General features: G+C 38.3%; 1 protein-coding gene and 1 long non-coding RNA gene across 7 annotated transcripts in view; one reads left to right on the top strand and one right to left on the bottom strand.

Moving 5' to 3' along the window:
- Positions 1-25,028, top strand: part of lyst (lysosomal trafficking regulator) — a 344,523-nt gene that overhangs the window by 128,665 nt on the left and 190,830 nt on the right. For all 6 annotated transcript variants that reach the window (XM_069885166.1, XM_069885165.1, XM_069885164.1 and 3 more), the window contains exons 6-7: positions 15,941-16,928; positions 17,724-17,885. In XM_069885166.1, coding sequence (XP_069741267.1) covers positions 15,941-16,928; positions 17,724-17,885 — 1,150 coding nt within the window. The remainder of the gene's footprint in view (positions 1-15,940; positions 16,929-17,723; positions 17,886-25,028) is intronic.
- Positions 17,683-23,079, bottom strand: LOC138736156 (uncharacterized). The gene is made up of 2 exons (XR_011340117.1): positions 23,011-23,079; positions 17,683-17,865 (listed from the first exon to the last, which is right to left on the bottom strand). It is a non-coding gene; the product is annotated as an uncharacterized lncRNA (long non-coding RNA).

The following is a 25,028-nucleotide window of genomic DNA, read 5'->3' as shown; positions in this document are numbered from 1 at the left end:
TGTTGATACACTTTCCTGATCATCACTTCGATGTGCTTAGAGGTATTTAATCCCAAGAACTTGAAAATTGTCTACTTTTCTCTTCAATGTCATTGATGTAAACGGGTATGGACTTTTCTCCCTCTGAAATCAGTGATCATCTCCCTTTTCTTATTCATGTTGCAAGAGAGATTGTTATCTTGGTATCATGCAGCTAGACTTTCAATACATTTAGCATTTTACTGACTCAGGTTTGAACACAAAAAAATGACACTTAAAAATGAATACAATATGATGACCATCACTACTTTATTTTTTTTTAAATGATGTTTACACTTTGAGCCATTTAGTGTCCATTGTTTTTATTTTCTGCTTGAAGACTTGGTCCTGAGTTTCCTAGCTGATACATTTAGGCTTTCAATAGAATGAAAGCACTGAGGTCAAATGAAAGACTGCAGATGCTGGAATCTGGAGCAAAAAACAATCCACTGGAGAAATTCAGTGGGTTGAACAGCATCAGTGGGATTTTAAAAATGGAGTGTTTTGGGCTGGAACCCTTCAAGACTGAGTGTGCAGAGGAGGTATAGTCAGTATAAAGTGGGAGATTGCTGAACTAAATGCAGTAGATGAAGTTTGAGGAGGTGCACATGAATCTTCGCCTCATGGAGGGGCTGTTTAGATCCCTGCATGGTGGTAAGAGCAATTGTTGCACTTCATTGCAGTTGCAGGGTAAAATACTAGAGGTCATGGAGAGATGGGTGACTAGACAAAAGAGTAAGAAGCTGCAATCCCTGCAGAAGGTCGAAAGGGGAAGGAAGGATAAATTTGGCTGGTGATGGGGTTTAGTTGCAGTTGGAAATGGCAAAAAATTATGAACTAAATATGGAGGTTGGTGGGGTGAAATGCAAGGACAGATACCTATCCCTGTTCTTAACAAGAATATTTGCAGATGTTGGGGTTAAGAAGAGTGTAATATCCTTCCTAAAGACTACTGACCGGTGGCACTCACATGCACAGTGATTTGAGAAGCTGGTGTTGAAACATATTAGCTCGTGTCTGAGTGGTGACGTGAATCTGTTCTAGTTTGCCTACCACAGCAACAGGTCTACAACAGATGCCATCTCACTGGCTCTACACAAATCCTGAGAAGACCTAGAGAGCAAAGATCCATACATCAGAATACTCCTTATTGACTATAATTCAGCATTCAACACCATCATCACCTCAAAACTGATCAGTAAACTCCAAGACCTGGGCCTCAATACTCCACTGTGTAATTAGATCCTTGATTTCCTCATCTTCAGATCGCAATCAGTAAGAATTGGTGAGAATATTCCTCCACAACCTCCATCAGTACTGGAGCACCACAGGACTGTGCTCTGAACCCCCTGCTCTAATTACTATACACCTATGACTACAAATTCGCTGATGATTTCACAGTAGTGAGTTGTACAAAAATGGGTGAAGAGTCAGCTTACAGGAGAGAGAATGAAAAGTTGGCTGAATGGTGCACCATCAATAACCTCACACTCGATGTCACCAAAACTAAGGAGCTAATGGCATCATGAAGAAAGCACGTCAATGCCTCTAATTTCTCAGAAGCTTGTGGAGGTTTTGTATGACATTGGAAACCCTGGCAAATTTCTGCAGATGTGTGGTGGAAAGTGTACTGATCGGCTGCATCACGGTCTTGTATGGGGACACCAATAACCCTGAGTGTAAAGCCCTGCAAAAGGTAGTGGACACAGCCCAGGACATCACATGCAAACCCCTTCTCAGCAATGAGAACATCTAAGGGGAACACTGCCGTTGGGGAGCAGCTGCATTCATCAGTAATCCTCACAACCCAGCACACACTCCGTTCTTACTGCTGCCATCAGGAAAGAGGTACACGTCCCTCAAGACTCGCAGCACCAGGTTCAGGAACAGCTGCTACTCCTCCACCATCAGACTCCTCAACCACAAACTCATTTAAGGACTCTTACTTTTGCCCTTTATTGTTTTTTTCTCCTCCTTGTATTGCACAGTCATTTGTTTATTTGTTTACATGTGCACATTGTGTAGTTTTTTTTGCACTAGCAATAAGTGGTAATTTTGCCTGACCCACAGGAAAAAGAATTGTTTATGATGACAATAAATCTGAAATGTGCTGGAGAAACTCAGCAGGTCAAGGTAACCAATGTTTTGGGCCTGGGGACTTCGTCAGGAGACAAATGGAGTCAAACCAAAAAAATGTGCAAATACTGGGGTCAGTGATCCATTTCTTTTGGATGCTGCATGACCTGTTGAGTTTTTCTAGCATATTTGTGTATTGAATCATGATGAAGGGCCTAGGCCCTTTTACTTTCTATGGATGCTGTGTGATCTGCTAAGTTTCTCCAGCACATTTGTGTATTGCTCCTTTTCCCTGTTCTGTTGGGGAAGGGGGTAGTGGGAGATACATAAAAAAGGAATTAAGGGATTTGGGGAAAAGGCAGGTAGGTTGAGTCAATAATCAGATCACCCATAAGCTTATTGAATGGCCTGCTCCTATTTCTTATGTCCTTGTATAGAAGGGTGAGAGTGAAACTTTGAGAAACTGAGGAAATGACAGAGATGGCTCTTTTAACCACAGTAGAGGGGAAAGCTCCCTGAAAAAGGAGAACATTTCAGATGTCCCTGGAATCTCATCTTGAGAGCAAGAGTTGCAAGAGGCAGAGAAACCGGGAGAAAGGGAAGTCAATCTTACAGGAGATGGGTGGACCGTAGGGGAAGGAGGTGGATTTATAACTCTCCCGGGGGATTTAAAATAAAACCTGAATTAAAATAATATTTTTAAAAGTAAACTAGATTAAAAACTCCGGAATTTATTAAAGAACTGTTGGATATGGCAGCTAGAGGAAGAAAGGCAGCGAGATAACAAAAACATGAGTAAAGATGTAAATAAAATTGAAGAAATGACCTGCCGTGCAGCTGGAGCCTGGACCTCAGGTTCTGAAGCCTCAGTGAACAACACAAATGATGATGGCCTTCTTTCAACTGAAACCAGTGCCACCTCCTGAGAAAATTGGGGAAGATGGCACTGGGTCAATTCTGATCTCCCCTGAAGAATACACTATAATGCGCATTCGCAGGGGGTTGCCACTGCGCATGTGTGAAGTCAAGAAGAAGCAAAATGGTTGCCATTCCCTGTAGTGGTGGAACAGAGGAATTACAGTCAGACCTACCAGAGCTGTCAGAATCACCTGTTGTTTTGACAACTGGTGATCAAGAAAAAAGGGGAGATCAAGAAGATACAGATGAAGATGTGGAAGAGGATATACCTGGGGCTTCGGGATATGGAGATAAAAGCTCAAATATGAAAGATCTTTCCTTAGTAATGATGGGCAATATAAGATTTTAAGAGTGGATATTAAGAATGTAAGAGCTGATATAAAGGAGATTAAAAGTGAAATGTTTAAGTGTGGTGCAGAAGTTAAAGAAATCAAAGCAGCAGTTCAGAGAGTTGATTTGGGCATGAAAATTGTTAAAGGTGATGTGGATAATTGCATGGCAAGAATTGATAGGGTTGAAAATTTTGATATGTTTTGGGAAAGGCAAAGGAAGGAAAAGATGGACATATTGGAAAATCAGGGTAGATGGATGTTAAGATTGTTGGTCTTAATGAAGATTTTGAAAGAAGTGGAAATCCAGTGAAATTTTTTCAAAAGTGGATTCCTAAAATTTATGGAGAAGAAGATTTTCCGAATCAAATTGAATTGGAAAGTGATCATAGAGCTTTACGGAGGAAGCCACAGCCAAATCAACCACCTAGGGCAATATTGATCAAGTGTTTGCAATATCGGGATAAAGAGAAAATCTTAAGATTGGAAGTTCAAAAAGCAAGACAAAATATTGACGGAAGTAAAGTTTTCTTTTATCCAGATTTAAGTAAGGCTGTGATGGACAGAAGGAAAGATTTCAATCCAATAAAGGCAATTCTTTGAAGAAGTTTTCTTTCAGATATCCAGCTTCGTTAAAGGTGTTTTTGGTGAATGTGTGATTTTTTTTTGTAGATGAGCAAGGACAAAGATTTACAGAGTCATTTCCTATTGTTAAAGGAGGAGCAATAGGGAACTGTTGAGTTTAAGCCCGAAACAAGAAATACAAAGAGATGTGTGAAAGATACAGATTACACCGAAGAGAGATGTGCCGAAATAGATTGTAAGCTGTCAGTATGAGTTACTGATGGATCTGGAGATTCAGACTGGAACTGTTTTAATTAATGATGATCAAGTTAATGCTGAACTTGAAGCAGTGGGTGATTTATTATTTCCAAATCTGTGATTCATCATTTTTTTCCCTTTAACGGGGGTTAGATGATCTGTCTTACTTGCTTGAATGATTAAGTGCCATTGTGGCAGGACACATGACTCGAGAGGTGGCGGGAAGTTGTGCTGTAGTTTCTGTACTTAGCACTTTTTGGAAGGTTTATTCTAATTTTTTTTGGTAACCTCTTTTTTGAAATATTATTAATTTTCTTTTTTCTATGTGACAGAGATGTACACAGGAGTTGGTTAGGATTGGTGAAGAAACCTGGGAGAACAGGAGTGGAAGAGATTTTACTTTTAGATAATGGATGAAAAGAATATATTAAATGTGAATGGGTTGATTAATACAATTAAAAAGAAGAAAGTATTAAGTTATATGAAAAAGATGAAGATAGATATTGCATTTCTACAAGAAACTCATTTGACAGAAAACGAACATTCTAAGTTAAAAAGAGATTGGGTGAGACAAGTGGGGGCTTCGTCTTTTAATTGTAAAGCAAGAGGAATAATAATATTAGTTTAAAAAAAACCTTTACCGGTGAAAATTTTAGATGCTATACTGGATTCTGCGGGAAGATGTGTTTTGATTAATTGTCAAATTTGTTCTGAAATATGAACACTTATGAGTATTTATGCAGCAAATATTGATGATGAAGATTTTGTAAAGGATACTTTTTATTTTTAGCTGAGGCACAGGGAAAACTTTTAATGGGAGATAATTAAAATTTTTGTTTTGATCAATCAACTAAAACAGTCATGAAGGCTAAAGTGGTGAAAGTTACTTTAAGTTTAATGAAGAAGTTAAACTTAGTTGATATTTGCCAAAAGTTTAATCATAAAATGAGGGATTATTCTTTTTATTCTCATAGATATGACTCTTTTTCAAGAGAAGAGTTTGTAAGGTTGAATATAAAGCTAGGATAATATCTGATCATTCTCCACTTTTATTGACATGTTTATTTCTTGAGGAAAAGAGTATGCCATTTAGATACGCTATTAAATAGAACAGATTTTGTGAATTTATGAGAGAACAAATTCAATTATATTTAGAAACAACGTTTAATTCAGTAGATAATAAAGGAATTATTTAGGATACAATAAAAGCATTTTTAAGAGGTCAAATAATAGGTTACTTAGCTAAGATTTTAAAAATAATACAGAAAGAGACAGATCAATTAGAATAAGTTATAAGTAAATTGGAAAAAAGTGGTACAAAATAATTCTTCTGAAGAAAAGAAAAAAAATTAATAAAAATCCTCCAATATAATACTATTCAAACATATAGAACTAAAAAGTTAATTGCAAGAGCACAACAGATATTATGAATTCAGAGAAAGGGCTCATAAAGTTTTAGCATGGTAATTGAAAGCAGAACAGACATCTAGGGTGATTAATGCAGTTACAAAATCTTATGGGCTTATTACATATAAACCACAAGAAATAAATTAGGTATTTAAGGAATTGTATTCCAAACTTTATCAAATGGAATCAGTACAAAATGAAAATAAGATTAATAAGTTTTTGTCCCAAATAGCTATACCTCATTTCAGTGATCAAAAGATTTGAATTTAATGTTTACTGTAAGAGAAGTTAGGGTTGTAATTAGTTTATTACAGAATAATAAATCATCAGGAGAAGATAAATTTCCTGTAGAGAAATTTAAGTATTTGTTAATACCTCCATTTATGGAAGTGTTAAACCAAGCTATGAAGATACAGTCTCTACCGGAATCCTTTCCAACTGCAATTATTACAGAAATTCTGATGAAAGATAGAGATTTATTGAAACCAACATCTTATAGACCATTTTCATTATTAAATGTTAATTATAAGATAGTAGATAAAATGTTAGCAAATATATTGGCAAAATATTTACCAAAGTTAATACATATGGATCAAACTGGATTTGTTAAGAATCGTAAATCTGCAGATAATGTAGCAAGGTTAATTAGTTTAATACATTTACTTCAAAAGAGGGGAGAATAAAATGTAGTTGTGGCTTTAGATGTTGAAAAGTCATTTAATAGGTTGGAATGGAGTTTTCTTTGTAAATTTTTGTATAAATGTAAATTAGGATCAATATTTATAGATTGGGTTAAAATGTTATATATAGACCTAATATGAATGTACTGACAAATGATCAGGTTTCAACAGTTTTTTAATTAACGAGATAAAGTAGACAAGACTCACCAGCTTTATTTGTTTTAGCCATAGAACATTTACCTGAACTGATAAGACAGGAATCAAAGATTGTGGGTATTAAGGTGAATCAGGAAGAACATAAATTAAATTTATTTGCAGATGATGTTTTTTTTTTAACAGATCCATTCTTTACAACAGCTTAAGTTAGAATAAAAGAATATGGATAAATATCGGGCTACAAAATTAATTGGGATAAAAGTGAAATTATGCAATTAGTTAATGGAGATTATGCAAAATGTAAGAAAGTAATGGAATTTAGATGGCCAGATGGTTCACAACCTTTTTCTTTCCACTCACATACCATTTTAAGTAATCCATATGCCATCAATGATCTTGAGATTAGTAAGGGATTGCTTAAGGTAGGATGTGGGTGGCATTACCACCACCTTATTTCCCAATGAACCAGTAACTATTAAAAATCTTTCAGCTACATCATATATTGTGTTGAAGTATACAAATGGAACCTTAATCAATAAAATTGAGACACCTCTAACTTTTGCTTATTAAAGGGAGTGGAATTGTAAACCCTTCCAAAATTTAAAAAAAACAATATTTGACCTCTTTACGAATATGCATCTCCTGTGCAAAGATAATATCGGCCTGAAATCTTTTAAACATATTAAATATCTATTTGCATTTAATAGGATGATTAAGGCCATTCAAATATCAAGAAATAAAATTATATATATAACCATATTAATATTTAGATGAATAAATTTACAAAGAGAGGGTGATAGAGCACAGCATGAACCTTAACAAAAACAAATTATGTTCTATAACCATTCAAAGCTGCTGAGGAAAAAAAGCTAATGTTTCATCTTGTATTCGTATGTGTGAGTTCTTAGACAACACATGGATGAAGCAAAAGGTTCTTTTTAAAGTTGTTGTAAGCAGCCCATGAGGTTTGCAACCCTCCATTACAGATCTCTCATACTGCAGTCACCCCATCTGTGTGAGCCCCTTGCTGGCAGCCAAGTATAATTAAACATGAACTATATATAATCTTTAAGGCATTGCTAGTAGCAATGCAAATATGATCACTATAATTACATTTCCATTTCTTAAAACAATAGAGCTTACTTTTAACTAACATGTTTTCTTGGTATAACTCCGCAATTTTAACTTTAACACTAAGAACTTACATTTTCATTATTATCAACATTGTCAACATTCTTTAAACTTGTTTTGTGTGTTCACATTTGCATACACTAAAACTTGAAGAGTGAAGAAGATAGCACAACTTCATTCTACAACAGGAGTCTTTAAATTTGCTCATGAGCCTCTTAGGAGGATTCACATGTCTTGACGATCTCCTGATTGATTGTCCTTGAATCTGAGTTATAGCCTCAGACGATGTCTTCTCAGCTGTGTATTCAGGTTGTTCAACAGTATCCGTCCTTCGATCTACTGTGGCTGGTCCCATTTGAAGATCTCAACAATTTCTTTGCTGAACAGCACTTTCATTTGCCTGAATGGTGTATGATCTTGGTTGAACTTCACTAAGGACAGTTCCCTTCTGAGTCCATAAGTTCATTTTGTCTTTCAGCCTTACTTGGTCACCAGTGTGGAGTTCCAGGTAGATTTTTTGTTCCTCTGTCAAAGTCTTCTTTGGCTTGGCTTTGCGGGCGAAGATTTATGGAGGGGTAATGTCCACGTCAGCTGCAGGCTCGTTTGTGGCTGACAAGTCTGATGCGGGACAGGCAGACACGGTTGCAGCGGTTGCAAGGGAAAATTGGTTGGTTGGGTGTTGGGTTTTTCGTCTTTTGTCAGTGAGGTAGGCTCTGCGGTCTTCTTCAAAGGAGGTTGCTGCCCGCCGAACTGTGAGGCGCCAAGATGCACGGTTTGAGGCGATATCAGCCCACTGGCGGTGGTCAATATGGCAGTCCTTGTACCTCTTCTTTGGTGCACCTCTGTCTCGGTGGCCAGTGGAGAGCTCGCCATATAACATGATCTTGGGAAGGCAATGGTTCTCCATTCTGGAGACGTGACCTACCCAACGCAGTTGGATACTTTACTTTGGCTTTTTATTCTGTTGTTCTTTGAATTTCCTCACTTTCTCCCCCTCTTTTGTTTTTAGGAAGTTCTCCTGAATGGGTAGGTTTGATCTTAGCCTACGTCCCATAAGGAGTTGTGTTGGTGACATACTACACTCGAGTGGCATTGTACGGTATACTAGCATGCTCTGGTAGAAGTCTGTTCCACTGTCTTTTGCCTTGTACACTAGTCTTTTCACTGTCTGTACTGATTTTTCCACAAGACCATTGAACTGTGGAAAATGAGGACTTGACGTGGTGTGTACAAAGTCCCACGCTTTGGCAAACTGTCGGAACTTTGAATTGCAAAACTGGGGTCCATTGTCTGTGAAGATCTTGTTTGCCACGCCATGAAAATTTGGTTTTCATACCTGTTATTATGGCATCTGCCGTGGTGGTGTTCAGTCTCTACATCTCTGGATACAGGGAGTAATAGTCTGTGACTTCCAATTAGTCCTTCCCTTGACATTCGAATAGGTCAGTGCCTACCTTCTTGTAAGGTCTGTATGGTGCTGGGTGTGGCTTTAGTGGTTCTGCAGGATTGCTTGCTTGATATTTCCGGCATATTGTACAGTTGGCACTTCATTTGTTATATCATTGTTGATTGTAGACCAGTACATCACCTCTTGTACTCTTCTCTTACACTTTTTGATTCAGAGATATCCTCCATGGATTCTTTTTAGCATCTCTTTTCTCAGTCTCTATGGGATAAGGATTTTACTTGCTTTGTAGGTGATGTCTTCATCCACTGATAGTTCCACCCTTCGGTTCCAGTACTGTGAAACATCAGGTGAGCAGTCCTGCTTCATGTTGGGCCATCCATCCAAGATGTTTTTTTCCTTAGTTGTCTCTGTGTTTCATCTTTGCCTCTGACTTTATGAGCTCCATTTTTGCATCTGATATGGACAGTGCACTTGTGATCATGTCAATGAAGGCATTCAAGTCTTCATCCATTTTGGTGTTCGCAGGCTTTCTCGTGTCAACAGCACTAGACAACGTGTCTGCTGTGTACATTAGCTTAACCAGAGTGTATGCCACATTCACTGTATTGTGTTGTAGCCTAATCATCATTCTTTGTATTCTAAGTGTACATTTATTTAATGGCTTTTGGAACAATGCAATCAAGGGCTTATGGTCAGTCTCTACACTGGTTGGTTGTCACAAACTGATGAAATCGTTCACAGGCGTATGTGATGCTGAGCAGCTCCTTTACAATTTGAGCATATTGTGTCTCCACGTCTGTCATTGAGCGTGATGCATATGCAATAAGTTGCCAGGCATCATATTTTTGCAGAAGAACTGCACCGAGCCCACTATGTGATGCGTCTGATGATATTTTGATGAGTCTCGCTGAGTCATAAAACCTCAGAACTGGTTCCTCTGTGAGCAGTTTCTTTAGTTCCCTCCATGACTTTTCATGCTTGTGATTCCAATCCCATTCAATGTTCTTTTCTGTTCGTCTTCTCAATGGAGCCATCTTTTCTGAGAGGTTGGATATGAATTTATACATATAGTTGACCATTCCATTAAACCTCTGTATGTCCTTTTTGCATTATGGCCATGGCATGTTCCTAACAGCGGACACCTTTCTGGGATCTGGTCTGATGCCCTCATTGCGAATAATATCTCCTACAAATGTTAGTTCTGTCGCACCGAGCAGGCATTTATCTCTATTCAACTTCAGGGTTACTTTCCTTGTTGCTTCCAGCACTTTCCTTAGTCTCTCATCATGCTCCATTCTCAAGGTTCCCCATACTATGATTCATCCATTGAGGTATCAACTCCGTCCAGGTGCTCATAGACCATATGAGCAGTTTTGTGATATATTTCAGGAGCTGAGGCAATCCCAAATGGTCACCTGAGGAATCTATCTGCCAAATGGACGATTGAACGTGCACAATCTTGAACATGCTTCATCCAATTTTATCTGCCAAAATCCTGATGATGCATCTAACTTGCTGAAAAACTTTGCATTTCCAAACTGTGACATAATTTCTTCACATGTTGGAAGCTTAAAGTGTTCCTTCTTTTTAGCTGTATTTTGATCTCTTGGATCCAGGCAAATTCTAAGCTTTCCATTCTTTTTGTCCACAATGACGAGTTAACTCACCCACTCCGTTGGCTCATCTATCTTCTGAATCACGTTCAGTCTTTCCATTCTGTCCAACTCTGTCTTTAGTTGCTTTTGAAGCGCAAATGGAACTTTTCTGCATGGATGTGTCGATGGCACATGTTTATCCACTCCGATCGTGTGTTCTCCTGGAAGGCAGCCTAGACCGTGAAATAGGTCATTGTACTCTTTCATGAATACATCATAGACTGTCTCTCCTTCACTTTCCACGAGGTTTTTACCAGGTTGAGTTTCTCACAGGCTGTTAAACCTAGTCTGGCCTGTACATTCTTTGGTACCACAATGAAGGCTAGCATATGCTCCTTTTCTTTGTGTTTCACTTTGACCATGCATTCTCCTTGCACTGGTATATTGGTACCTGAATATCCTGTCACCTTCACTTTTGTTCCATACATCTTTGGTCTGGGTCTAACCTTCTTAAAATCAGTCTCTAAAATTACATGAATTTGTGCTCCAGTATCCAATTTAATTGAAATTTATATGTCATTCACTTTTAATCTCAATATCCAGTCTCTACTTTCTTGTTTTCAGTCACAATGTCTGCATAGAATTCCTCTCTCTCCCTTTCATCTACTACATGAATTTTGCTTTGTTACAGCAACAACATAATGGTTACTTTTGTTGCACATGTTGCATGTTTTACCATATGGTGGACACTTTTTTGGTAGGCGTTATACTGCATTGACGACATGGTGAGGTGCGCTGAGGTAACAGCAAGCAAGCACAAAACTCAAAAGACTGTACAACAGGCTTTATTCCAGTAAAAGTCTGAACACCAGAGGCCAGCTCAGGTTTATATTAAGTCAACTAATTGGCATCCGGCCAGGTGGAGTCAGCCCTTTTGGTGGTCTTCCTGCAGGTACAGAAATCGCCCCCTGTAGGCTGGTGGTCATATCACCACACATGACTTTCGATTGTCCTTTTCATTTTTGTTCACTGGCCACGTCTCTTTCCACTTTGGTGCTCTTTTTGTTAAATGGTTTATGTCCGTTCTTGCTCACTGCATTCACGTTGCAGCTAGTTTCACTGAACAGCTCTTTTGCCTGCACTTTTACAGTTTCTGTAGCCTTACAGAGTGCTATGGCTTATCTAGATTTTGCTCTCTCAGCAGCCTTTCCCTTAGGCAATTATCTGGAATGCCATACACAAGTCTGTCTTTTATCTGTGAGTCGGTGTGTCTACCAAATTCATACGTTTTGCTTCTGTTTCTCAATTCAGTCACATACTGATCAATACTTTCTTCCGTTTTTTGTTCACGTGAAAAATCTGTGCCTCTCAAATGTCACGTTACATTTAGGTATGCAGTATGCCTCAAACTGTTTCATTATTTTTTTTTCCAATTTAATTTTGTCTCCTTCAGCAGCAAATGTGAAGTTATTATACACCTCCAGGGCTTCATCACCCACAACGTGTAGAAAATTTACGCTTTCACTTTTTCACTTTTCTCGTCAGTTCCAATGCCACTAAATACAATCCAAAATGTTGTTTGAATCTGTTCCAATTTTTAGCCACATTACCTGTCAACTGAAGTTTCGTTGGTGGGTGTAATCCTTCTATTTTTCACTTCATTAGCTTCTCTTTTTCTTGCTAATTTGTGGAGAGCTATCACTTTCACTGATCAGTTGCTAACTTTAGGTTTTTCCTTTTAAAGTATTCAGTTTTAATTTCCATCATCCCACATCTGACATCATGTTTCATCTTGTATTCATATGTGTGTGAGTTCTTAGACAACACATGGATGAAAAAAGTTCTTTAAAGTTATAAGCATCCTATGAGGTTTGTAACCCTCCATCACAGATCTCTCAAACAGCAGTCTCCCCATCTGTGTGAGCCCCCTGCTGGTAGCCAAGTATAATAAAATATGATCCTTAACACATTGCTAGTAGCAATGCAAACATGATCACTATCATTACAGCTAACACTAACTAACTTGACCCCCCCCAGCGTCCCTCAAACCCAAACACTTCCCAATAAGAGGGCAGCAAGCTAAAGCTACACATTCCTTAACCCCTATCTCCAGCTGGAGTGATCGAAACAGAAGTTACAAAGTTATATTCGTTCCCACTTGTTATAGCAAAACAAACTGAATTCTGCATAACAAGCCAACAGACAGCAAGATTAACTGTCTAGAAATTATAAAGCTGAAGAAAAAATGATTGCCATCTTACAAACCAAGTACAATATCAACCATTAATTAATAAGAAAAATATCCAAAGCTAACAACCTATAAAATTAAACTATATGTGTATATTAAAAAAGGGAAAATTATCCTATTTTTATTTTTTTAAAAAGAGAAAGAAAAAATATGAAAGAAAGGAATGAATCCAAAAATATCTTCAGTGATAACATCTCATAACCAGGAAACAGTACATGTAGGCTGCTGCAGAGTAGATGCACCTTCTTCCAGAAACTTCCAAGCTTGATCCAGAATAGAAAACCATTTAGGAGGACCTTTCTTGGGAAATGTTTTGCCATGCAAGGACATGCAGAGAAGGGTGAAGTTGTTTTTGATAGAATTCTTTAAATGTCTCCTTTCTGCTAAGATTTCAGGTGTGTAATCTTCCACAATATGAATAGAGATATCACGAAATTTCATCATATCTCATCTGCAAGCCTCTCAGATTATGGCTTCCTTTGTTTGAAAATAGTGGAGGCTGAGAATAACAGGTCGAGATTTAACTTCGGTTGGGGGTTTTGACCTCAGAGCACAATGTGCCCAATCCAAAATTGGAGGTTTTCTCAAAACTCTGTTCAATAACTCAAACAGTATGTCTTAAAGAATTTAATTGAGTCAGCCTTCAAGGAAGCCTTCAGGAAGTCCAAAAATCCGTAAATTCTTTCTCCAGTTTCTGCTATCTAGGTCAATGGGTTTATGCTTATATTTTTGCAAGTCAGCTGCAATCTCTCGAAGCGGTTCTTTTCCAAACTGTAAATATGCGCCGACTGATCTTGATAATCTGTTGAAAGCTTGTTATATTGTTTTTTTTTAATCTTCAAAATGCCTTGAAACTTTGCAATTTTCTGATCCAGTGCTGTGTAACCAAATTCAAATTATCAATCTTGCGAGAATTTCTTCAACCGATTTTAAACCTTCTGATTTGGAACCTTTCATTTTTCTCTTGCATCGGTTTGGGAACAGTCCTTTCACTTCGCAAATTTGACATTTAGAGGGAAATTAGAAAAGATCTCCAGAAAGAACACCGTTTACAGATTATAATAGCTGTTAGGTAGTGGGAGAAAGGTGAGTTGTTCAAGAACAACACCAAAAAATGTGTTACTCCATCAGCCACCAGCTGCAGTCAATTAGGCAGTTATTTATTGCTTGTTACAGGTGTGTTGCAGTGTTGGGAACAATGCAGGAGCTCCAGAAGGTAGATCTTCATGCAGCCATTTTATACAGTACCAATTAGTTGGTCATCAAAAGCCAACTGTTTCATGTTTGCAAATTAATTCCTGCATTTTGATTTTTTCTCCAATTTAAAAAAAAATTTAGTCCCTTTTTTTTAGTCATTTCAAGCATGTTGTGATTTACTCTGATCTCAAAAATGTTAAATTTCCTACTCTGAAAGCTGTTCAATTTGTGTTTTATTTTAATTTAGATCCTCTTTGGGATTAAGGGTACCATGAAGAAAAAATACGATTGATTTTTTGTTATATTTGGTTTGAGAACCTCGTTACTAAAATAGAATGCAGAGAATCATTCCAGAAAATAGTATTGATTACTTTGTAATAATTGCTGATTTTCAGTTATGTGGTTGAAGATGGAAATTAATGTTTAAAGATTAATTTTATTGATTGTAATATTTTGAGTTGGGGTTAGACTTCAAATGATGGAAATCTGAGTGAGCAACAAAAAATTTTGTCAGGTCAAGGAAAAGACATTTGGAATATCCAGTTTACACTGGGTTAAATTTTTTGATTTTTAAAAAATTCTTTTGGCATTCATGACCAGGCATATATAAATGAAATTTCACACTTGACAATAAGATCCTGCCACCAATAAACCAGAATATGCCGTAATGTGCTAAATATATCAATGATTGTAATGAGGCTGAAGATTGAAAGAAAATCTGGTTTCACTTCGTCTAATCAAATAGATCATGTGAAGAAAAAGAAAGTTGTGACGAAATGTGAGTTAATTATGTTTTAATCACACAGCTAAACAAAATTAAAATAGTAACATTTTTGAGTGGCACAAAGAAACTGATTCTCCTTTCAATTTGAATAGTCTAATAGAAAATGCTTTGGCATTTATGTTTTAAAATCAAATATGATGTTCACTTATTTCTGGCCATCTTATCAGTAGCATCCTACAATCTTAGACCTCTTGTTTTCTTCCATAACTAGATACGTAAATATCAAGTCTCTAATATTCATTAGCATACTATTTCTACACCATGTACTTAACCCATTAACAGTGACTTTTCTAGGATGGGTTTTTACAAGAACAAATGGGTCTAGAGTAGATCTGGATTTGATCGAGGTTTGACTTGTTCATTCTTAATTTGAAACATAGAACAATACAACACAGGAACAGGCCCTTCGATGACTGATCATGATTTAATCAGGTGATACACATGACATACAAAATTGAAATTTGAACATAGGCCGATGGTACTGTAACAGTGTTGTGTGAACTGCTACGCTAACAGTATTGTCGTCATAATCTCCCCACCCAATTTACCAGATAAGGCTTTACTACTAATATACTTCATCATACACTAATAAAGATAAAGATTCCTACTCGACATGGATAGTGAGACACTTTGGGAGAGTCGCCCCAGTAGTGAGTGGCATCAAAGAGTGCCGCCATTGTATTCATACAACTTTATTCAACCAGCTGCTTAGGGCGGGGCACAACCAGGGAGTTCCACTGACTGAATGTTTGCTCCCATCTTCACCAAGTGTTTTAAGTTTACGATTTTAAACTTTTATTTAAATTTTTATTCATTCTTATTGATTAAAACTTTATTTATTTCCTTTTGTTTTGCCAGTTGCTTGGATTCTGATAATGGGGATTTTACTGTAATGCCAACAGTAGTTTAAAACCATTTCACTCTGTTTAATTGGCTGATGTGTTTCTACCAGACCAGATAATTCTATTTAGTGAACTATATATTATATAAAAATGATGATACACACACACGCGCGCGCAACCACCTTTTATTTTGACAAACGTCATTTTCTATTTTTAAAAAAATTAAACTAACTTTTGTTTTAATTTGTTGCGATTGAAACTCCAATGAATTGCTAATGTTTTCAATTTCTACTTGAAAGATTGCATGAAAAAATGTGTTTGTTTTACAGGCTAGTCAGAAGTCTCTTTTTGAGCTGCAGTGGATTAAAACAAATGACAGAACTAATTTACCTAGACTGTGTTAGATCCAGTGCACTGATGGTTTTTGAAACTTTAATACTGTGCCTTGGAGATCAACATATAGATGATGAACTGAATGAAGAAACCAATGCAGAAGCGTCTGCTTTGAATCTTAACAACCATGCAAATAGCCAACATACTGCACTACGTAAAAATGAGATTCAGCAGAGTTTTAGTAAGTTTTATGCAGTTCTGAAAGATTCACACCCTAAGAAGAACGCTAGAAATATAGACATTCACCTAAATGTAATAAACCTTTTTCTCAGTGTTGCATTTATGTGCATCAGTCAAGAGCATGAAACTGATCATCACTCTACTAATGATTCTGAAGACACCTCAGGCAGTGGGTCTCTGGGCAGTATGCTTCCTTACTTGTCACCAGACAGTGTTGTTTTACCTTCAAAAGAGCAGATCAGATATGCAGCAGATGTGTGGTCTGTATGTCGTTCAATCTATTTGAAAAATGTTGTGTTCCAGAAACAGTTCCATAAATTAGGTGGCCTGGAGGCCTGTCGTAAATTGATGTCGATCATCATTCAGAAGATATCCTGTACTGTTATAGACAATGTAAAAGAAAGCAAAGAAAGAAAGTTTATTCAATGTGAAAATCAAGAGCAATCAGACATTTCCTTGCATTCATCATCAAATCTGATTGCCAAAAAAGATCCCTCAGGTGTCAGCAATATGGAGGAATCAACTAAAACAGGGTTTGAGGTTGTTCAAGAATCAGCAAATCAATTGGATGAGCAGAGTATTGCTATGGAAGGCCATGAAGACTGGGAATTTGTGGAACCAGAACAAAATAGACCAGAGGATGAATGGGCGTTGCAGAACATCAGGCTGCTGGAAGCTTTATTAGCCATCTGTTTGCACACTTCAATTCCTTCTGGGAAAACAGACTTGGAGCTTTTGAAACAGGTATACTTTTCATTAATGTGTCTAGGTTCCTAGCAGTATGATAGTACATGCAACCCAGTGTTATCACCTGCACTCCACAATTCCACTCTCTTGTTGCCTCGTGGTGGATAAAAAAGCAGTGGATTCTGTAATGATAATTCAATTCTTGAAACAAAATAATTTTGGGGGGTAGGGAGAATTTAAGGTGCAAGATAAAACTGAGAAACAGAATAAGGATTCCTAAATTTTTTAGCATTGAAGAAATGAATCACACGTGTCCTAATGTTCACTAAAATTTACCATGTTGTTCCATTCTTCTATACTTCACAATATTTTTGAGAAGAATTTTTTTAAATTTTGCTTTTTAATGCTGACAAAGATTTTTCATTCTGCAAAATGGAAAATCTTCAAACCTTTGTTCTTGGTAATGATCTGTACTTTATGCCCTCTGCTTATCCACCCCAGTAACGGTTAGCATTTCATTTCTTTAAGAGAAAAACTTAACTAGCTATCCCACTGCCATTCTCCAACCTCCCCCCCCACCACCACCTCCTCCACAGATGGATATGAATGCAGCTGGAAGAAATGCCAACAGCTTGCTTGTGTTTTGCATCTGCAAGCTAACAAGATCTCCCCCAGCAATTCACTGCAGTATGTTATCAATCAAAATTTGATATTCAGGACAGCTGTTGAAAAGCTTGATTGAAGATATCGATTTTAGCAAGCTTATTAAAATAATCTGTGTGTTTTAGAATGAGAATTCCAGAGTTGGGGATACAGTTTTTGAAATGTATGTATTTATTTCTGAAATTCCAGAACCTTTCTGTGGATGAAATATTGGCCGAAATTCGAGATCTCCTTGTTCATTCGGGTATTGTAAGTTCTCATCTAGCCAAGCCGCTCTTAGATTCCTTGCAATCTGTGGCTATAGGAAGAAGTACTCCATTTGGCTGTTCAGCTGAGCAAGAGAAGAAAAAGGTGATAGTGGTCTTACAGTTATTAAAATGTTTGTTGCCTTTTGCTTGTAGTGAATTAACTTATTATTTGTTGTGCACACTGTTAAAAGGCTATTAAAATGGTACTCTCCTTAATCAAATATCTCTGGAGCAGCAAAATATTTTACAAGCTTATTTTCCTAATAATTTGATTTTTTTCAGATTATTTTCTATTTGAGTAAGAAATGGGCAAACTACTGCAAAGCATTTAGCTCTGATTGATAGTAGAGGTGTTCTCATGCTGCATGGATTAGCATATTAATCTTGCCAAGTTTCATGTCACTGTTAATAGAAGCCTCTTTCAGGTAATCAGACGCAGATAATGCGTCGGCAGACGCGGCTGGGGAAGTGCAGCTGGGACGTTCAGGTGGCCACAGAGAAGACGTCTTTCTGTCACCTGAATGTGCCAACTGAAGGAGAGCCGTGCCGGCTCCTGTGGGCTTTGACCATAGTCCCACTGCTGCTTTCAGGTGCAACAGGGGATTCTCAATCTCAAGAAATAGAAACCACAATTCCTTATTAAAATAGTAATTTCTCCAAAAAGTATAGAAAGTGGAAAGTACCTCAATATCAATTTAGTGATCATCACTTCTATTTGACAGAGGAATTGCTCAGTTACCTCCATTTGGTGGTCTATTATTCAAGTTTATTATCACCTGTTGTACATACACAACCAGATAAAACAGCTTTTCTCTGGACCACATTACATACCTATACTCACAAAATATACTGCACATAGTAAGCAGATTCAAGCATTCAAGTATAATTTAAAATAATTTATTATTTTCATTTGAATAGGGATGGGGTTTGGCTATTTTCTCTGTTAAACCACATACTCGTGCAAGATTACATCATGAAGTGGCAGATTTGGCAGCAACAATTTGCATATGTATAATAGTGATAAAGAGAAATATTTTAAGTTGCTTCTTGGAGGTATTAATGAAATACTAGTTCAGTAAGCTAGGAGGAAAGGGGCTGGCTCAAACATTAGTCATGAGGTTTTAAGAGGTGAAATGAGGGGAAGAAATGGGATGGATGTTTTGGCAGTACTGGTGAATAAAGGTGGTCAAGGTAGTCTTGAGGAGGAGTTCATAGAATGCATCTATGATAACTTTCTTGAGCAGCATGTTATTACACCTACAAGGGAACATGCTATGAGACAGGTAAAATTGAGGGAGGAGTTGGCTAGTAAAGAAAGGGAACAATTGCCATAAAGAGTTTTTTTTTTCGCAGAACTCAACATTATTCCAGTTAAAACAAGGACAGTAAGTGTAGGGGGAATCAGTCTTCGATAACTAAGGAAATCGAAGGAAAGGTTGTCATGAAATTAAAAGCTCTTGGGTACAAACTCACCAAGAGTAATGAGAAAATAAAATTGGGAAATCTTTTAAAAGCAACAAAAAACCACTCAGAAAGCAATAAAGAATAATTATAAAAGTAAACAAGCACAAAATATAAAAACAGCTAATACAAATTTTTATAACTATATGAAGTGGAAAAGTGTGGCCTAAGTGAATGTAAGACCCTTGGAAAATAAGAAAGGGAATGAATGTTGGATGTTGCTGAAATGGCCACAGCCTAGAAGAATATTTTGTTTCAGTCTTCATGATGGAAGACCCCATTCCAAAATGTCAAAGACATGATGGGAGGTGAGGACCTCGATAGAATTGCTATCACTAAAGGAGTAGGGCTGAGCAAGCTAGTGGGACTAAAGAAAAGTCCCATGGTCTTGTTGGAGTTCACTCTAGCATAGAAATAGTGGAAGTTATGATAGATGTGTTTGGCAAATTATCACAAAATTCTCTGGACTTCAAGCAGCTCCAATGGATTGGAAAACATTGAATGTCACACAAATCTGTAAAAAGGATATAGGCAAAAGGCAGATAACCAGGCCAATTAGCTTATCATATAGTAGGGGAAATATTTGAAGCTATCATTAAGGAAGAAATGGTGAGACAACTGGATGGAAATTTTTCCGCCAGGCAGATGCAGCACAGATTTGGGAAGAACAGCTTGTGTTTGATTAAATTTACTGGAGCTGTGTGAAAAAAGGTAATACAGTAAGATTCCTGGAATCTGGCACCTAAGCCAGATAAGCAATTTTTTTCCAGTTGCTTGAGTCTTACTTTTTCAATGCCTAACTAATAATATACCAGCATTAAGAATAAACAGTTTAAAATACAAAAGACAGTGTAAAATGTAAACTAATTTGGAACAAAAGCAGTCCTTAATTATGTAAAGTTCTCTTTAATCAGGTCATTCCCATAGCTTACAAAATTTAAATTTGAACCCCGGTCATTGACGCTGTAACATCATTACGTTAACCACTATGCTAACCTTGCAACTGCCGTAATTAAACCGCCCCCTCCCCAAAGGTTTACAGATAATTACTGATATAGGTACATTTTGAAACCTTTTATCTGAAAATAGAACATTTTTTACATGTATGGTATATTTTCAGGAGTTTAGGTTAGTTTGAGCCAGTTTAAGTTTGAAGTTTTACTGTATGTTTTACGTAAAAACACAGGGATTGTCCTCTAGCAGAATTTCACCAACACTGCTAAAAGGGAATTAGTCAGAGGAAGTGGCTCGTGGAGAAAGCGGCAACGCAACTTGGGCGGGTGACCAGGAAAAGTGCGGCAGCATGACTCAGGCAGGTGAGAGGGGAGAGAGCAGCAGCGCATCTTAGGGGGGCGAGCGGAGAGAAAATGGCAGCACAACTTGGGCATGCAAGCAGGGAAAGCATGGCAGCGTGACTCAGGCAAGCGAGTGAGAGAGAGCAAAAGCTCGGGCAGGGTGGGTGAGTGGGCAGAGAGCTGTGGTGCTGCTCTGGGGGGTGAACGGGGAAAGTGCAACAGCACGACTTGGGCGAGTGAGGAGAGAGAGGCAGTGTGACGGGTAGGTGAGCAAGGATAGAGGTGTAGCGCGACTTGAGCAGGAGAATGAGGAGAGGGGCAGCGCGACTTGGATGGGCGAGTGGGAAGAGACAGCAGCAGCGCAACTTGGGTTAGTGAGCAGGAAGAGAGAATAGCAGCGTGTCTCAGGAAGGCAAGTAGGGAGAGAGGGGCAGCGTGGCTTGGGTGGGGAGAGAGTGGATCAGGCGGGTGAGTAGGGGGTGAGTGGTAGCACAGCTCGGGCAGGAGAGAGCGGCAGTGCTGCTTGGCCGGGAGAGAGAGCAGTGGGTCGGGCGGGGGAAGACAGCGGCAGCGCTGCTTGGGCGGGGAGAGAACAGGAATGCAGCTCGGGCGGGGGAGAGAGCAGCAGCGCGGCACGGGCAGGGGAGAGAGCGGTAGCACGGCTCAGGCGATCAAACAGAGAAAGAGCAGTCTATCTTTTTCTCACCATTTCCCTCAACCCCAAATCCAACGCCACTGCAACCCCTCCCCCTGCAATTACTTAGAAGTACCATCATTTTAATATTATTCCATTATCCAAAAAATCCCAAAATCCGAAAAGTTTCTGGTCCCAAGGATTTCAGATAAAAGATTAAGCACCTGGAAACGTAAAAATATACTAATAAAGATAATGATTTTTACTAAGCAGGGATGAGGAAACACTTTAAAGGAGTCACCCCAATTGCAAGACACATCAACCTGCTCTTCATCCTGATCCTGGGCAACGTCAGTTTATGCAAACACAACTTTATTCAAACAGCTGCTTTGACCAAAGCAATCTGCTATCTAAATATTTGCTCCCATTTTCACCAAAGGTTTATGTGTTGTTTCAGAGAACATTTACTTTTGCAATTTTATTTCGATATTTATTTATTTTCCTTGATTTTATTTTGCTGGTTGTTTCAATTCCAGATAATGTTTTTTCTGTACTGGCTTTGGAGATGGTGCAGAAGAATTTCATCAGGTTAATTCCAGGGATGAGGGAATTAGCTAATAAGAGGCTGAATTGCCTGGGACTCTACTTATTTTACTTATCAGAAGACTGAACAGGGATCTTGTAGAAACATTTAAAATTATGAAAGGGATAGATAAGATAGAGGCAGGAAAGTTGTTTCTACTGATGATGAGACTAGAATAAGGGGGCATATAGCCCCAAATTTGGTGGTATAGATTTAAAACAAAATGAAGAGGAATTGCTTTTCCTAGATAGCGGTGAATCTGTGGAATCCTCAGCCAAGGAAACTGAAGAGGCTGCCAGATTAAATATAATTTTTTTTTAAATTTTTTTATTTTTCACACCATAAACCACATTGACCAAGATACATACATTTTCCTTTTCAAATATATACAGTGTCATTTTCTCCCCCCCCTCCTCCCATCCCACCCTCCCTACCTCCCCCCCCCATTCATTTAAAGTACAGAATCAAAGATACATTAAACCAGTCAAACAATGATTAAATATAATTCATGCAAATATTTTTGCATTAAGAATTATGGAAAAAATGCAGGGATTTGGAACTAAGCACGTGGCAAGATTAGCCATGGTCTTATTGAATGGCAGGACAGTCTTAACAGGCCAAATACCTCCTCTTGCTCCTATTTCTTATGTTCTTTTGGAGTGCTGCATCACTATTCTGGATCAGGAGACCAAGTAAAGTAAAAGTATACCTGTTAGCATTTGTCATATATGAAGGGTATGGGCAGAGGAACAGATTACAGATGGCCCAAACTGAAGGACACCACCGCTTAGTAGTATTTCCCATGATGATAGTGGGCCGCATGTTGGTGCCGCTGCAGGAGTGCAGCAGTAAATTCTGATTCTGGATGCGGAGTTTGCACATTCTTCCTGTGCCTGCACAGATTTTCTTTTGTTTGGTTACCATCCACATCCCAAAGGTATGCATGCTGATAGGTTAATTAGCACAGGAACAAGCTATTCTGTCCAGGATCTGTGCCAAACATGACCAAATCAAATTGAAACTCAGCTGCTTGCACTTGATAGGTATCTGGAGGGGATTCTGAAAGGTCCAAACAACATTGGTTGGACAGGGATTTTTAAAAAAAATTAGAGTTACAGCACGGTTACAAGCCTCTCCGCCTATTAGCCCGTGATGCCCAAATTCACCAGTTAACCTGTATATTTTTAGAGGGTGGGAGGAAACCCACACAGACATGGGGATAATTACAAACTAATTACATTAGCACCAGATGTACCTGCAATCAAAGGCTAGGCGGCTGGTGTGGCTCAGACAGAGGGACGTTGCCCACCTCATTCTCATTGGCTCAGTGACATCACAATTAAACTTGAAGAAGACTGAATTCTCAGTTTCTAATGTAAATTTTCAAACACAGAGGACCCTTTTTTGATCTTTGATTTGTTGTGGAGGGTAGAAATGTTGACTCAGGAGGTCATTTATCACTGATGAGAATTGTCTGCTTTTTGGCCAAACAGCTTCTTGTTCCTTGGTTTAGATTTGCCTTTTTTTTTAAACTGCTGGTTCCTTGTCAATATTTAAGAGTAGGTTAGATTTGGCCCTTGTAGCTAAGGGGACCAAGGGGTATGGGGAGAAAGCAGGAACTGGGTACTGATCAACCATGATCATATTGAATGATGGTGTAGGCTTGAAGGGCCAAATGGCCTACTCCTGCACCTATTTTTCAAAACGCAGGTCATTGGCGCCAGAATAGTGTTGGGCTAACCATGCTGTCCATTGATTAGAGGTAATCAGCATGGCTTTGTGCTTGGCAGATTGCATCTCAGGAATCTGATAGTTTTTTGAAGAGGTGCCCAAGAAAATTGATGAGGACAGAGTGGGGGACATTGGTCTTTAGCAAGGCCCTTGACAAGGTCTCATATGACAGGTTAGCTGGGAAGGTTAGATCCAAGGGGTGCTGGCCAATTAAATTTAAAGCTGAGTTCATGGAAGATGTCAGAGGCTAGTTGTGGAGGGATGTTTTTTTCTGGTTGGAAGCCTGTGACCAATTGTGTGCCGCAAGGCTCGAAGCTGTGTCCATTACTGTTTGCTATCTAAATCATTAATATAGATAGCATGATTATTACATTTAAAATGGTGGTTCATTGAACAAAGAGGAAGGATACCTCGATAAAATAGGATCTCAATCAGTTGTGAAGGTATCTAAGGGATAGCAAATGGAATTTTACTTTGACAAATGCATGGTTTTGCACTTTAGTTTGTCAAACTAAGGTAGGATTTACACAGAAAATGGCAAAGCTCTGGAAAGTGTTGTAGAACAGAGTTCGAAGGGTCCATGTTCATAGTTCATGAAAATGGTGACTTTGGTGGACACGGTGACAAATAAAGCCTTTGGCATACTTGCCTTCATTGGACATGGTATGGAGTACAAAAGTTGAGACCTCATGATGTAGCTGAACAAGGCATCAATAAGACCACACTTAGAGTAGTATGTATAGTTCTGGTCACCCAGCTATATGAAGGATATAAATAAGCTGGATTAGCTGCAAGGGAGATTCTCCAGGAGGTTGGTGGGACTAGAGGGCTTGAATTACAGGGAGAGGTTGGATAAGCTGGGTCTATATTCACTAGAGGAGCCACTTTCTACCTTTTAGATGCTTATGTCCCCCTTTGGATCTGTTCAATGTTTATGTGCCCTCTTGCCTGTAAAGCAGTTGTTTTTTTTTTCATACTTCTACTAACTATATTGTTACGGAGTCCAGAGGACCCCAAAAACTAGCAGTAATGGATATGCACCACAACACAGGGTTACTTAAACAAAAGTAGTTTTTAATTACATTTGAACAACAAAACAAAATTGAACTTTAACTTATTACATAACCTACTTACTTAACCTACCTAACTACTTAATCCCCCCTCTAACATTAAGCGTAGGTGTGTGTAATGCATATTTAAGATTAGAAAAGTTATTTGGATCACAGTCCAATCTCACTGGTTGCAGGCAATTCTTGTTCTTCTGTGCACAGAAGTTAGCATTAACAAAGTTCACTAGGCTTTGGTGTTTAACAGGCAAATGGTTACCACTCAGGAAGGTTCTTGCTGGTTTTCAGAGAGAGATTTCTTTTCCTGGACATCTGCAACTGATTCCTTCTCAATCAGTCTTGCTGATGAAACTTGCCCCCTTCAGGGTTCTCCAGATGATCCTCTTTCTTTCAGGTCACCTTTCACACTGCCAGTCTTCTCCTTTGACCAGGCAGCCTTCCAAAGTTTGCCAGCTTGTCCCTCTGGAACTGATTT

The sequence above is a fragment of the Narcine bancroftii genome, chromosome 6 (assembly GCF_036971445.1).
Source record: "Narcine bancroftii isolate sNarBan1 chromosome 6, sNarBan1.hap1, whole genome shotgun sequence".
Lineage (NCBI taxonomy): Eukaryota > Metazoa > Chordata > Chondrichthyes > Torpediniformes > Narcinidae > Narcine > Narcine bancroftii.
This window is presented reverse-complemented; position numbering and strand designations above follow the sequence as displayed.